The sequence below is a fragment of the Andrena cerasifolii genome, chromosome 4, assembly GCF_050908995.1.
Source record: "Andrena cerasifolii isolate SP2316 chromosome 4, iyAndCera1_principal, whole genome shotgun sequence".
Taxonomy (NCBI): Eukaryota; Metazoa; Arthropoda; class Insecta; order Hymenoptera; family Andrenidae; genus Andrena; species Andrena cerasifolii.
Window position 1 is genome coordinate 8176838 of NC_135121.1, and position 15994 is coordinate 8192831.

At 49.2% G+C, this 15994-nt stretch overlaps 1 protein-coding gene across 1 annotated transcript; it reads left to right on the plus strand.

Moving 5' to 3' along the window:
* Positions 1 to 274: 274 nt before the first annotated feature.
* On the plus strand, positions 275 to 1524 carry Rrp46 (exosome complex component Rrp46). The gene is made up of 5 exons (XM_076809522.1): positions 275 to 500; positions 558 to 671; positions 760 to 881; positions 960 to 1103; positions 1321 to 1524. The coding sequence occupies exons 1-5, from the start codon at positions 401 to 403 to the stop codon at positions 1501 to 1503; spliced, it is 663 nt and encodes a 220-aa protein (XP_076665637.1). The 5' UTR covers positions 275 to 400; the 3' UTR covers positions 1504 to 1524.
* The last annotated feature ends 14470 nt before the right edge of the window (positions 1525 to 15994 follow it).

Sequence of the window (15994 nt, forward strand, 5' to 3'; positions counted from 1 at the left end):
GCGCGCCTGAGGAGGAGGACTTGATGCGGGAGCAAACTAGCGATTCGTCCGCTTGCCCCCCCCTCGCGCGCATGATGTTGATGCATACTCCGCACCGATTCCCCGAAGCTCGGGGACTTCCCTGGGGTGGTGATAGGTCTATTCTATACCTGGTCTGTGGTGATAGGTCTATCCTATACTCCGTCGATGATTGTATACCTCGTCTGCGTTGCTCGGCTCAACCTTCTGCTGGCAAAACAGTGAAGTATCTCCTAGGGATTTTCTTCTGCAGTGCAGCCAACTGTCGATTCCGTCGTTTACTCGGTGCACGTGCTTCATTGTTTGCATTCTCACAACCTGAAACACTCTTCCCGCCAAATATTATTAAGCAACATATATTTTTAAGCTGACCACGGTAGACATGGCTGAGGAAACAGAAGAAAATGAATTTATATTACGGCCAATTAAGTGTGAGTTAAATCAACTTTCCATGTCAGATGGATCAGCAATGTTAATGCAAGGTAAGTTAACTTCAATTGCTAACATTGTCACTGTGAGGACTAAGAGGTGAACCTTAGGGGATACTGCTGTACTTGCGGGTATCTATGGACCGATAGAATCGAAACCACAGAGGATGATTTATGACAAAGCATGCGTCGAGGTTTCGTACATTCCTATAAAAGGACCAGCTAGTAAGTCGCAGAAACATTCTCATCAAACTTTGATCTCCACTAATCTGTTACGAATACAATAATCTAAGCCTCTGATTGACTCTTTTAGAGGTGGACGATAGGATGATAGAAATGTACATAAAAAAAACATGCGAAGCAGCAATAATTGTTACATTCCATCCAGCTACAGCTATATGCATCAATATACAAGAATTGGAGGACTCTGGCGGGGTATGGTTCGCTATTGCACACCACGCTACTCCAAAGATATTTGAAGCTTAAGATAACGAATGTACATTACCTTTTCAGTTATTAGCATGCACGATCAATGCAGCATGTCTGGCACTTATTAATACCGGAGTACCAATGAAATTTACCATTGCTGCAGTTAGCTGCATGATCGAGGAAAGTACTGGAAATGTTATACTAGATCCTGATAACGTACAATTACAGGTATGTATACAGAGATCTCCACGTATGTGAAAAAATAATTCATTGATTCCCCGTTCTATATAGCAGTTAATGACTTTGCACTCCTCTACTGTTATACGTGCTATTCAAGTCTAACTTTTCTTTTTCCTCTTTCTCTTTCTCGTTTTCGCATATGTTTTCTTTCGTAAAGTATACTGCGCAATAAAGAATTATTATTATTATTATTTTCTATGTCCAGAGTGCCAAGGCCGAATTCACATATGTATTTGATAGCATGGAGAAAGATGTCATATGCTGCCATACTGTCGGCCGTTTTACAGAAAACGAGTTTTTCGAAACAATGGACAAGTGTAAACAGGCTAGCCAAAATGTATTCGATTTCTACAGAAATCTTGTAAAAAAGTACGCGAACCTAATATAAGTGTTCTACGTTTTAACGAAATATGTGTTTTATTTCCCCAATATTCTTCATTTCGTGCGTAATCGAAAAGATACGTTTTATATTCTGCGGGTGTATTTTCATTGAATTTTTGCTGCCAATTTGTCTTCGTACCGTTTGCAAATATCATAGAAACTACGCTGACTGAGATCACTGAGATGGGGTTAAGCACAAGCTACTTGCAGCTGGCTCCACGAGAGGGTACTGAGATTCCTCTGATCTTTACTGCCGCCTGACGACCGTAGTGGAACTACTACCGAATCCGCAAAGGTACAGATTTGAAAGAGGATGATTGCATACATTTTTATTTTTTAGCAATCTTTTATAATACTTGTTGGAAGCAATTTAACAAATTTCTTATTCTAGGATATCTCCCCTACGTAAGATTATTATTTACCGCACCCGGTAATTAAAAGTCTACGTATGCAATGTATTCACGTTTCAAATGCGCATGCTCTCTAAATTAATGGTTTTTACCGGTTGGAACTGCTTCGGTATTCCACTAACTTGGATGCTCATACAAATTATAGAATCTGTTTACAGAAGAATCCAAGAAAAAGGAAGCGAATCCGCAAACATGCGATTCCCCGAATTTCTGGGACTCTCGCCGATACCTCTCGCTCGGAAGAAATAAAAGGTAAAATATAAATGTCCTCGAATCGGAACGGCGAGTATCGCGTTTAAAGAGAAGCAGGATATCTGTCGGTGGAGCCACGCCCGGTCGCCAATCACAGCCGGTACCAAGGTTCGACGTGCATCCTTTGTGTCCTCCGGACCCTTTTAGTCCCTCTTTCTGGCTCTCGGGAGCTCAGGGACTCGGTGGCCATCTCTGGACGTCCATTAAATACAGAAATGAGCCTTCCAAGAGCGTCTCGAACGGGTTGGACCAGATCCTCCGGTCGGGCCCCGACCACGGTGCGAGGGAAAGAGATGAGAGACTAGAGAGCGAACGAGGAGAGAATAAGAGAAGGAGAGAGCCGGGTCAGACCGGGCCACGTTTAGCTGAGGTCGCCCCGGGCCCCCAGACCATTAACAAGGAGCGGAGCAATTTATGGACCGGCTCGCTCATTTCCACTTTATTATTATTTTCTCATCTCATAGATGGTCTTCTGCATCGTTTTGTTCTCTCCCCGATCCCCTCCGCGCCACCCCCCAGCCATCTCTTGCTCCTTGTTCGCTTTCCGTTTTTCTCTTTCCCTCCCGGAATTAATACCCACGGCGGAACCGGGCAGAGCCACCGACGCGGCGCACCACGAGTCGCCGACGAGCTCCGAATGGAACTCTCTTCTCCCAAGCCTGGGCAAAAAATTGCGGAACGCGAAATATTATTGCCCGGGACCGCCTTCTTCCCTTCGCCGGGGCCAACCGTCGATAATACTTCCACCGTGGCGTTCCTCTCGCTAATTTCGCCCGTTCGACCCCACCCCCCTGCCCGGAAGTCGTCCATTTTTGCGTCTCTTAGCTACTCCTACTCACCTTCCAATTTTCTTTCATTCGAGTTTACATCGCGCGCGCCACGAAGGCTCCCTCAGTGCGTCTTTGCGGGAGTATGTAAAGTACGAGCTTCGTAATAAACAGAATTGGGTGACTTTGCTTTTGCTTGTGATTGGTGACGAGAGGTGATGAATAAAAGGGGGTTTAATAGGTGAACAGAAACATGAGAATTGATTGATCGTGGAATTAGAAAATGCAAGTGAAGTCACGGATTAAACTTACTTGTATACGAACGCATAGGCTTGAATTTTAAATGAATCCCAATTAACTTACGGCCGCGACTCGTATCGTGTAGTCCACGTTGAATAACAGTTCGTTAGAATTTTACCATCCTGCAAGCGATTTCGAGTCGACCGTTTCATTTTCTGCTGAATTTGAGAACGATGAACTCCGTACATGGTCTCGTTGCTATTTGAACGGGCTGGAGACTCCCGCCCCGCGCGGAATTCGTTTCGATGGCAATGCAGAATTCGCGCGCAAACCGTTTCGAGCCTGGGCTCATAGTGTTTTGTCGCGCGGTGGTTTGCGCTGTCATTTTAAGGCTGCCGTCTCACCGGGCCTTGAATGTGTGCATACGCTCACGCAAGCTAAGTTAAGCGTGTACGTACACGCGTGTAGTAAACAAATCGTATATTACAACTTACGACCTGGAATCGGCCAAAAGGAAGTTTTTGCGGGTATAGTTGCCTCCAGTAGACGTCCGTGCAGACGGGTCTGGTGCGTTTGAACGCTAATAAGCACCGTACAATGACCACTTTTTGCTATAATAATCTATTCTGAATGTGACGCGTCTCTGTCGATTTTCATTCGATCCGCTTGCCAGTACTATCGTCACTGTTTTACAATGCTTTGTGAGATACATATGCTTAAGAAAATTAATAATTTTATTATTACACATAAGTTATCCGCCTTCCTAAAATCAGTAAATTGACGTCTTTATTACACTGTTTATGGATAAATTAAACTACTTATATGCTGTATTAAATACGACAACTTAAAATGTAGCACGGAGTGTGGCAGAGGGTTTTACAAATGCATGGTGGTAGCAAACGTGTTCCACAAAGAAACTGTTCCAGTAACTGTGTTAACATATAGGTAGATATTCTCTGAATAATATACCTAAGCATAATACGAAACAGTAATTTAATTAGAAACCGGGTGGGTACCTTAAACATTGGAAAAAATTAATCAACGGCGGCAGTTCTCAGAGGGTACGTAACGAAACTCTATTAAGTTTAACTCTCTCACGCTCCGTTATCTGCGTCTCGTAACTAGTCAAAGAAGTGTCAGGACCCTCTGGGAATCAGCGAGAACTCGCCAAGCTCTAAAAATCGCTTACACTAACAATGCCAGCCGCGCAAGTGTGTACAAGGAAAGAAACTGAAGGGGTCAATCCCTATCCAGCGGTGTACTCGATTGTCGAACACCGCGGCTGGCGAGGAACACGTACACGCGCTCGTGGTACACGTAAAGTAACATTTCTCTCTGATATAACCTCGCGTGACGGTGTACCACCGCGTGCTGGCCGGCCCGATAAATCCTCGGTACGCGAGTTAATTTTAAACGTTCACGACTCCCAGCCGCGATGACAACGCGTATACGGCAACCTTTCCCTACCATCCATACCGCCTCCACCGCCACCCTCGGCCGTATCTAACGATCGGGTACCACCTCGAGATGAGCTCTCCATTTTACGACTCGGCTGCGTACGCTCGTGGACGCGCGGCCGCCGCCACCGCCGCTGCGCCGAGCGAAATAGGCGGCTTTCGTTGCCTCTTCACCCGGGCTCCGGAGGTGGACCCTTCCTCTCCTTTTATTTCGTCGGTTCCTCGGCCGCTCGCGGCCTGGCCACCGTCGTTTTCGCTCTTTTCTAAGCCTGGCTCGCCCATTGGCGCAAGGGTAGTTGTTATGAAATTAGCATGAGCGATCGGGACCGAGGCCTACGAGTAGGTAATCGCTTCGAGGGCACCACGCCGGGATTGGACAAGCCGGTTGGAACCGGATGCTTTGGCCAGTGCCGCCAATCGTGGACGCGAGACGGTGCCCTCGCCACGTCCCATTGGCCTGCCACGATTTACGATCCGTTTGCCCCTGGAACACGTCTTTGCCTCGTCGATGAAGAAGATCCTCCGCTATCTTTCTCGTTCACCCCCCTCGCGGTACACCCCAGCTTGCAATTAAGAGTTCCGATGTCTCAATGGACGCTGCGCCGAAGGTTGCGCCCCGCAGCTATGCGTCTGTGAAGTGGTCAACTCGGTTTTGTAACTAAATGCGTTCATTAGGGGATGACGTTCGCGGGGATTACACTCGCGACTCCGTCGGTCGCGCAGGGCTGAGGGACGACGGATCTCGCGTTGAGGGATGACAGTTTGGACAGCTTTCAATGCATCTTCTGTTAGTCGCTCGATTTGTCAGGTGATCTAGTGTAATTGGTGCGAGTGGATAACCCTGGAAATGATTCCTTAAATTTTCGAATCGGACTTCGGAAACGGCTCCTCCTTTCTCTGTAGCACTTCTATCCTGCCAGAATCAAATTCCCACCCACGCTACCGAGTGGCGCTCATTCGCCACTAGCGGTGCCTCCAGAGAAGGTGCCTTCAAACAGTCGTACCTGAAGCTTCCACTTTGCCAGACACTCGCAGGGGCCCGCTTCGTACCTCGTATTCCTCCCCCATAATTAAACGTTAATCACGGTCGAACTTAACCGCGTCTATTCGATCCGTATCGTCCGTATTTAATTACACATATCAATAATTACAGGGCCCGTGGGCTCGCGCATCGTCCCGGCCCGATATTATCGTCCGACGAAACTAATTACACGCGCCGCGGCCCGCAATTAATACGCGTCGCGGGCCTCGCGGATCCTCCTGGTCGTCGTCGGATTGAGTCGTCCGTCGACCGTGCGGATTCGTTCCGCCGTTCGTTACACGGCCGGGCCCCGTGGCTTTTTTGCGCCCGGTGAAATCCGTGCCAAGGGCCCCCGATGGAATCCGGGGTCCCTGGACGGTAGCGGCGGAGCGACAGGGGCCTGGATCGAGGCGAAAGTCGTTTGACGTTTGACATGACTCGAACTGACAGCCGCCTTGTGTAAGACAGGAATCGTGCGTCTTGAAACACCCGGGACACTCCTGGGGCCCGTGGCCAGGCCCCGTCAGGGGACCACGATGCGATTTCGGGGCCGTCACGGATGATGGATTCGCGTCACGCGTGCTCTTCCTCCACCAGCGGTAGGAAAGCCTCGATTCCGAGGCTCGGCTCGATGGCGATGGGGCTCTATGAATTGATTCGTTTACCCACCTTGTTTCGTCGCAAATAAAAGGGGGGAATGGTTCGGAGCGGCTCCCAAGACTGTGTGTAATTTCTGGGAAACTGAGATTCTGCGTCGCGTGATGTCGCATTCGAGCGCAGATCGATTAATTTCAAGGTGCAAGTGGTACGTTTGACAGGTGACACGACTGAAAGTGACACCCGTCGTTCTGTACACGGGCACGCGGGCACGCAACACACGTACAGAGAGCGGGGAACGTTTTTTCGGTCTGTTTGGGGCCCGACGGTGGAGCAGGGCCCCGACAAGGATGATGGATTCCCGTCACGTAGCACGATCGCTAAACGTTCCACGACTGTCCCTGGAGAAATTCCCTCCGTGCGCTCGGCTACACGTGTACGTGCCGCTATAAACGGCGTTATTATCGATAATCTTTTATGTTATCCCTCGGCGAATCGTTCGAAGTATGATTCGACGTGAATTATCCATTACGATCTGGTGGCTCGCGATCTATCAGTAAACGGGTACTTCTGTTGCGAGCAATTAGGCGACTAGCTTATAAGCTGTACAGTTCCATGCCTCCGAGGTAAATTCGGGCCCATCGAGGTGCCATTAAACCATCAAGGCTTGAATTTATGCGTAAAAGTTTCAAGACCTCCGTCGAAAATTTATTCATTATTCCTCGCATTCACTGGACATTGCGATCTTGAATCTATTAAAGCACAGACACACCAGGATCCTGTAGCCATGAACCCCCTGCAGCGTTCAACCATCCCACAACCGATCTCCCCGCGTTCCCAGAACCCTCGGGAACCAACGTGTCAAGATCTACACTTCCGAAAGTCAACCACCACCGTCTACCCGCCCTTCGAATCCCCGTTGATCCCCGGGAACAGGACACGGCACGGTAGGAACGGATGTTTACACAGGAGACAAAAAGCCCCGGGACAATGATGACGTTACAGTTTCGTTGTCGATCTGTCAGACGCGCTTACAAGCCATAACGTTCCCCCGGAATGATTAACCGGTCTCTCGGTGATCCGATCGACGGCCTGATCGGTCGCGGATGAAGATCCAGCCGGGTAAAAAGGGGGGAAAGAGAAAAAAGGAGAGCGGCCAGTAGGACGATGGGAAGGAAAGGAGGAAGGGCGAGCGCGGGACCGGGTTGCCTCTTTTGGAAAGATAAAACGGCGAGTGGCCGAATCTCGGCGAGCTTCCGACGGTGTTTCTGTACGCGTAAGCATAATGCTGGAACAAGGAGAAAGGGCAACGGACGGCGCGGAACACGATCAGAACCCCGCGGTGCAACGCCGCTCGATCCAATCGGCCGGCAAGATTGATGGTTTCTTAATAACCGAGAAAAACCGGCAAAACGATCGGCCGTGCACCGTGGCCACCGCGGGTGGTCGCAATACGCATTACACTCCCAACGACAGGGGTTTTTCATCGCCGACACCGGCCGATATTTCCTCCTCCTACGTCTTTCTGTCGTGATCTGTCGCGCGCTTCGACTCGGGAAAATCAGCCTCGCCGTGCAATTAGTCCTTTTTGCTCCGCTTCGTTGAGTCCTGCTCGTTTGTACCGTCTCCTTGGGAGTGCGGACCGTTTCTTCTTCAGCATTCTTCCCGCGTGTATCCTCCAGCAGGGATGATAATTGGAATTTACTTTTACACTCTATTGATATAATTGTAAAATGTTTGTACGTGCAGTAACCAATTGAATTCACTGAGACTATTTCACATGGATTTGGACGAAGTGGATTTAATCATCCCAAAGGAAGGTTTCAGCTCGCAGGATAACGACACGGATCGCGCGAATAATTCGTGATCCTGGACACCGTGGACGGTGTTGGTTGTGTTTTACGTTCGTAGCGGGGGAATAAGAGGAACGAGCAATTTCGGCGTCCGATGCCGCCTACATCGGTGCCCGAAACGAGCGGGACAGCGAAGTCAGTTTGGTTCTTGTCACATTCTTGTCAACTGGGACAGCGTGCCACGTCAATCTCCTGCTCGGCTGCGCTTCGCCACGGTGTGTCCCTCCCTTCTCCGTCTTCAGAGGCTGCCGGGACCACGATGCCTCGGACGGATGGATGGACGGACAGTTGGACAAGCGGTCGATGCGTCAAAGAAAAATATAACCGGCGCCCCTGACGCAGCCAAACTGCCTCATTAGCCCGGTTTTACCCGCAAAAGCGTAACCGTTCTGGGACGGCCTGATCTGGACGTTGCACTGGGCCCGAATTCATTGGTTCTCAAACGGCGCAGCTAATCCTGCAGCTGCAACGAGTCTGCCCAGACAACTGAAATTCAAGATCCATTTCGGAGTCAGAAATCTGTGCGCGAGGAACAAGAGCAAGACAGTAGCTTCCCCGATTACGCGTCAGTTACTATTATGTACACCAGTAGGGAAATAGCCACTTACTTAGCCATCGTTTTCCTCCGTGATCTCGAAAAACCAGAGCGTTCCTCGTGGAATTTCTGCAGTGGATGGCCGCAAGGTAGGACAAGATGAAGTTTCATAGAGAAAGGGGCACCAATTACCCCGGGATCGACAACGAACGTCCATCTAGAAGGCGAGAGGAAGGCGACGGGGCCGGTAGCCCGTCGAGCAGGACAAGCTTCATCGAGGCGGTGCGTGTAGAGTGTAGCTGGAGGAGCAGAGTCGAAAAATACGGCGGCGACGGGGCCCAATTCATCGCGGGCTCCGCGGCCATCGATCAATCTATACGAGCAAGGAAAGGGTGGAACGAGGCGGCAGAAGAGGGAAGGTAGCTGCGCACCGTTGTACGCGGAGGGACATTAATTGACACGACCCGAAGGCGGGGTAGAAGAGAGACGAGCACAGGGCCCGGTACGCCGGGCCCAAGCGATGGGGCCCCCGTCCTCTTCCACGACACGGGGGCCAGGGAAGAGGAACGGAAACAACGGGTGGCGGCTAGCTGTCCGATCGCGCTGCCGTCTCCAGTCAGCAACAACAGCAACAACAACGCCGAGGAAGAAGGAAGACGACGACAAGGGCGAGCACAGGTCTCTCTCTCGACCAACGTAGGCGGAGCTCGAGCTTTGTGGATCGGTTTCGCCGCTCCCGTTCGCATTGGTCGCCTCTTCTGGCGGACTTCCGAGGCCCGAGATCGTCTTCCGTCAGCCACGTGATCGTCGATTGTTTCCTCCTCGAGCTCTCGAGGTTCCCCTCGGCCTGGCTTCACGTGAAACCCACCGCCGCTTCTTTCCCTCCCTTCTTCTGCTGTTCCTTTTTCCTTCTGCTCCTTCTTGGCCGTCGTCGTCGTTGTCGTCCTCGTCGTCGCCGTTGCTTCTCAGGCAAGCTCCTCCACGGCTGAACCAAGATTTATGCCTGCCGCCAGTTGAGACGTTTGCGCGAAGAGATTGGACGAGATACAGGGGAAGGCTGCTACGCCGTGTGCACAGAGGAGACACCGCCGGTAACTGGACGATGATAGTGAAATATGTACGGGTTCCCTGTGCCGGAGGATCGCTCCTGTACACCTGTAACGCTTTGTAATCGAAGCAGCCCGCTGAGTTTCGATGTCGTGTGTGTGTGTGGGGGTAGTGATGAAAGTGTAGGCGGTTCAGGGCGAGCTCTTTCTTTTGGCATGCGTGTGCACGGGGCTTTTTTAGCGGGAAGGAGCGGGTCTATTAACTGAGGGTGTTGGAAAGATCGAGTAGTGCTGTTTAGTGTTGGTACCCACATTTAGATTACGCACTTGCTCTAACAACGTGCACCCGAAGTTCATTACTTTAACGAGGGAATATTATTATTATTATTATTAGTATTATTATTATTAGAATATATACGGGATAAAGTCCCATTAGTGTACAAGAGCAAAAACAGAGAAAAAGACAAAATGAAAAAAGAAATAGCAATACACAGCGCATACAAAAAAGCATACAATACTTAAAGTAGGTGAATGGTTCACACACTATAAACTCACACGCAACGAGGTTACATAAGTTTACATAAGTTTATCCAGAGCCTTGTTAAAGGAATAGGTTGATTCCGTGAAAAAATCAATAGAATCGTCAAAAGCGTTTGCAGCATTACAAATACGATTTACCGGGTCTGAGAAACCGTGACATGTTTTGAAACATCCATGCTTTTGGACAAATTCCATTGGATAAAGAGGTGTTAAAACTTATTCAATCTTCTATGACCAGGGTGGCATTAAAATGGACTGAAAATGAACTCCATTGTACGTGGTAAATTGAGATAGAATCGCCTCTCCGCAACATTTACGGCGAGCGGGAACTCGGCACGCTTCGGTTCCGAGTTCGTTCAGGTTTTCATCATCCCTGACGCAGCCTACTAGAAAATATTAAAGGATTATGTATGATCGCCCTCGGCGACCGGTTCCCACCGCGTCCGTCAGAGCCGTCTAAATAACACGTTTCTATTTAATTTCGCTTCACTACTGTAAAATTGCCCGGCAATAACGAAAATGAAACTGTTCCGCTGAGACCCGCCTAATAACGGTGATTTGTCTCGTTTCTTTGCGGCACTGCGGAACCTTTCCGACCGGTTGCGGTCTCGGGATTCCCATCCCTCGATAGAAATTATGCCCCATTCGACGATGAGTTATATTCCGCGATAAGTTTCTTTCTCAATTAAAGGGTAAAACGGATACTTTCGGAACCTCTGACGACTCCAACCGATAAACACTCGACGGAGATCCATGAAACGGAATCACCGTAGCAATACTTAAAGGGTTTGTCAGCGGCTGGCTGGTCGAACGGAGACAGACACCATTTCCATTAGCTTCAACGAGTGGTGGCAGTTTTCCTCGGTGCGTTCGAGTAACAAGCTGGCCTCCATTCGAGTGGATATTAAAACAGCTCCGCGTGGAATAACGTGTCCTATCGTTTTCCTTCTCCCCTGCCACTTTCTATCCGTTCATCGATCTCTTTCCCTCGGTATCTGTATCTATGATCGCGCGGTAAGCCCGGTCTCGTTCGTTTCGTCGCTAATTATTTTAATTGGCCGGCGCACATTCAAAAGAGATACCCAGGGGGGGAAGGTGGAGAGGCTCCCCCAGCGGCGAGAGTCCTCTTCGATTACCGATCGACTCTCTTACCTCTCGTTCCTCCACCTCTGTTTTACTGCTCGTCTTCAGCCCGTGTCCACGTACCACGAAATCGCTCGTTAGCATATTGATTGGCGATGACGGGATCGCGCTGCGGTGGTCCGCGAGGGGTGGAGGGGAGATTAAATGGAATCGCGAATTAATATCGCCATTCTAGACAACGCGATCGCGATAACCGATCGAGACTGGTTGCTGTGCGTCTCTTCGCATTGATGTAATGGCCCATGCCGTACGGCGGTGTGTTTAAAAAGATTATGAGAGACATTGGTAGCTGATGAGCGAGAGGAGGGTAATGCTTTAGATATGTTTACGACGATTTCTTCTTTTCCACTTAGTGGCCTCCGATTGTCGTGGTTTATCGAAGGCTTCAGGGGTGTGACGAAGGAGCAGAGGGAGTGTTTCGCTGGGATTAAGCCCCGGAGAGCAATCTTAATTACTCATTCAGAGCTCGTCCATCGCCTATCGCCCCCACAAATCCGGATCGGTTGATTAAAATCGATTGAAAGTCGCCACGGAGACACGTGGGAGACAGGAGAAAGAAGTAGGAAGACAGTGGGGACGAGGAGATGTCAAAGGGAGCAGGACGGAAGGGGTGAAAACCGCCGAAGTAACTTCAGGCTTCGTTAGTCAGCCAGTGACTTATCAAAGGGCAGGCCTGGGCCGATACAATGGCTGAAAATCCTTGCCGCGCGTAAAAGATGGCCCGGCTGTCTCGTAAATTCACGGAGGACCCGCACCGTCTGTTTCTACTTTGACAGCCAGGTCTGCTCTATACGTAAATCTGGCGCTGAGAACTTCGACGCCATTATGTTTCGACAGGGGTTGGTGGACGGTAATCGATTACGAATCGCGTTCCATTGTTTCAATCTCACGGGCGTCTTGTCGCGGCCGCGCAACTCGCTCATAAGAATATTCGCCCTCGAAACTGTTGCTCCCGAGCAGGCTTTACTTCCTCTTGAACAAAAAAAGAATCAAAACTATTCAATTTCATCGGCGTGGAAGATGTTTGAATGGATTCGCCAATATTGGCTTAGCATTTGACTTCTAACGTGGTTGCAACCAGCGCGGTATCATCCTCTTTCCCAAGCGTTTCCGCCGCTTCCGCGCAACCGTGAATTATCCTACGTAGGATCGACCATTCCGAAATCGCCAGCCCCGACAGGAACTGCTGTCACCGCGACCCTGGCGATTTCCAGATCGTTTGGAAGACGTTAGGGGGTATCCTAGATCGAGCGACGTTGACAGGCGAAACGGTCGGAGGACTGGACGGTAGGCCGTATCGCGGTCGTCGTCGTTTATTTTGGCGAACGCTTAAAACATTGTCCTGTTGAAGGACTGCTGCCGCTCTCCAGCGAAACCTGACTCGCGTTCGGAACGGTCGGGCCGGCGTTTCATTTATTCAAAGTAAGTTATTGCGATCGCCACGGCCACTATATTACTGGCCGAAGACTCCTCTCCTCCTTCGCCCATTTCTCTTTCACCGTTTCCGTCTCTGTCCGGCCGACGATCCACGGTCCTGCTCTCTCGCATTCACCGTAGGGCTCCCGGTCCCGATTTCCAGGTAAGATATTCATCTAATTCCCCCCGATTAGCTGGCCGCGGACGACCGAATGGCAATCCGGAGTGCCTATATAAGCTTTTCAACCGTTTGGACAGCTACCACTAACTTCTACGGGACTGGACAATCCGTTATATCGCGCACGCATACATACATAGGCGCACAATGCACGCGGCGCGCGGCCTGGGGCCGCACAGTGGTCCGGATAGGGGTAGTAGAGGACATTCGGCCGAAAAATCAACTTTCCCCTATCGAAATCTAATGGATGTATACTAGTTTCTGAATGTCCATCAGTCTCGAAACTGAAGATATTATTTTTTACTAGAAAAAACTGCTTCCTTCTTAGAGATGCCCTGACGACCCTATTTAATATTTAGTCTCTATTCTTTTTCTAGAATGTAGAGCATTCTTTTGCGTCAACAATTAAAACCGCCAACTAAAAGTTACTGTTCATAATGTATTAAGAATGTGAGGCTCGATGAAATAAAGAAAGTTGTCTAAGCTCTTTACAATTAACAAGGAATATCTTTCAAGTTCCACCGAGTTCCACGGTCTAACCAATGGGAATATTTTCAGCACACCTTCCTCTACAGAGTCATGCAAAGGCATTTCTCCCTTCAGCCCACTCTCCAAATTATTATTGTTTGAGGCCGCCAGTAACGCGGCTCGCCGCGCGTTTTACGTATACGCGTTCGTATCCATCGCCGAAACTCCGCGAGCAGTGACGAGCTAAGGAGTTCTATGTAATTGTTTACATTATACGCGCTTCATATATTTATGTTATGGTGTAGATAAGGCTTCGAATGTTCAAAACAAGCAACAAACGAAGATACATTTAATACTGTTAAGTTTATTAACAATAACCAAAATATTCTATATACGTTTTGAGAAAGCATTCCATCAGCTTTAAAATGAACACAAGACGGTGGCATTATCTTTAAAAATGACCGAGATAATACAGTTTAAGTGATGACGCGTCAGCCGATTTTGTTTGAATTTTCGAGAATTTAACATTAAATATTTCGAAAACTATTTAACATAGGCCGTTGAAATTTAGTATACCTTGTTTCTGCAAGGTTATCGGCAAATGCTGAAATTTTGAAGAGAATCGGTGAAAATAAATTTTTCACCTATTCGTTTTGACGTGGAATAGCTCTATTGTACTATTCGACTTTTCCTTATAACTCGGAAACGAAAAGTTTCCCCAACAGGTGATTTAAATCCCTTAAAGAGCATTAAATAAACTACTAAATAAACCGTTTTCAATTTTTTTAATAACAATTACGTTGAAAAATTAAAAAAAAACATTAAATAAACGTACAATATATTAAATTATAAATCATTAGAAAGGGATATTTTTTCCTATTTTTTTGCGTATATTTCATTCCGATATGTTTTATAGTTCAAAAGTTATACACGAATGTCCCCCTACTACCCCTATTCGGACCACTGTGGGCCGCTCCGTTTCACCGCGATGGATGTTCGTTTTTCGGTATACAGTTCATTAGAAGATTCGTCCACGTAGCTACTAACTTTTAACTGCACCGAATTTAACTGACGTATCGAAAAGGTTCAGCTGCACTTAGGCACAAACAGCGCTAAAAAGGGGATGAGACATTACTCCACCTGAATCCCTCTCGACCATCCAGATGGAGCCGATCCCCGAATTGTCGACACAATTCCAAGCGCAAGTTCCTTCGCTCCAGATACGAATGATCATCCGGCGGGGTTCACGGCGCGAATGGTAACACAATACGCCGGACAGAGCATAGTTGTTGGGGCACGCGGCGTAGACGGAAGTTCGCGGATATCTGGCCGCTCAGTATGCCGGTGCGCGTCGGTGGAAGGCCCCTGGGAAATTTCTTGACAACGGCTGCCGCCGGCGTGCACAACGTGGGAACAATTTGCAAGCCCGTGGCGGTCCCGAGCACGGTTCGTAACATTCCTAAGCCGAACGGTAAACGGTTATTCGGGACGCGTCCTCCTCGTACGTGCATGTACGGGAGAGTGCCGACCGTATCCCGTGACGCCGAAGATGCCGGCTGGAATTCCGGAATTCGCCGGCGAATTCCATTCCCTCTGCGTTCTCTCCGTCTTCCGCGGCCGAAAGGCGATCCTCTTTTGTCCGTTCTGTCGCGTTACGGAACTACGCTGACGTACTCGGAACAAGAATTTTTGGGCCTCCCCCGAGCGCCGCGAGAAGGATTTCGGGACAGTCGGCTCTGGCATTTTGCACGGGCGTCAGTGGCCAGGCGACAGAACGGCGTGATTCTGTGAGATTCTGCACGGTTGGCCGTCGACGGGACTCGAGTCGATGGCTCGTGAATAGAGAGGATTGGGGGGAGTATAAGTCGAGAGACACGAGGGGCACGGCTCGAGGCTCAAGTGATTCCTGGTCGCAGAGGGAGGAATTGAAGACGGCATTCTGGGTAGACAGTCTTCTATTTTAGTTGCTGAGTAATAACCATAGTAATTCAGCTATGCTCGCCAACAATGCTCAGCACAGAGTGATATGCTCACGCTCGCTTTCAACCAGAAATACGATCTTTAATTCGGCCGTGCGCGTTTACGCGAGATCGGGCCGGTCTCGCCGGTCACGCGCTCAAACGTAAGGGAAAGCGAACGCGAGGACTGAGATGTCGTTGCCAGGGAGTAGAATTGTAGACGTCGTCGCGAGTGACACGCGTATTTCGAGCACGCGGCAACAAAATCCCCGCGTCGGTTCTATTTGCGGGGTGCCACGGTGATGTTTCACATTGACGGGCGGACGAGTCTCTCCGTGCGGTGAATCTTCGTGGCTAGGAAAACTTGAGCCCCTTTTTTTGCCACTGATAGACGTCCCGCGACTTTATTCTGGATCCGGGCGATGTACCGCCACGGTGCCTCGTAAATTCTCACCACGTCGTAAAAGGTGCCACCAACTGATACCGCGTTGCCTCTGTAACATGGAAAGATATACCTACCTCTGGTTTCCATACTTCTGTTTCTGGTAATTAAGGAGATTTGGAAGGAAGAATTCCTACTGAACAGGAGCCTCGTACACCTGAGAGCGACGCGAAGG

Bases quoted from the DNA above. Each gene is read 5' to 3' on its own strand.
- Rrp46 (XM_076809522.1), top strand. From the start codon at position 401: ATGGCTGAGGAAACAGAAGAAAATGAATTTATATTACGGCCAATTAAG. The intron at 882-959 runs GTATGGTTCGCT...TTACCTTTTCAG, and splicing joins AATTGGAGGACTCTGGCGGG to TTATTAGCATGCACGATCAA. The intron at 1,104-1,320 runs GTATGTATACAG...TTCTATGTCCAG, and splicing joins CTGATAACGTACAATTACAG to AGTGCCAAGGCCGAATTCAC.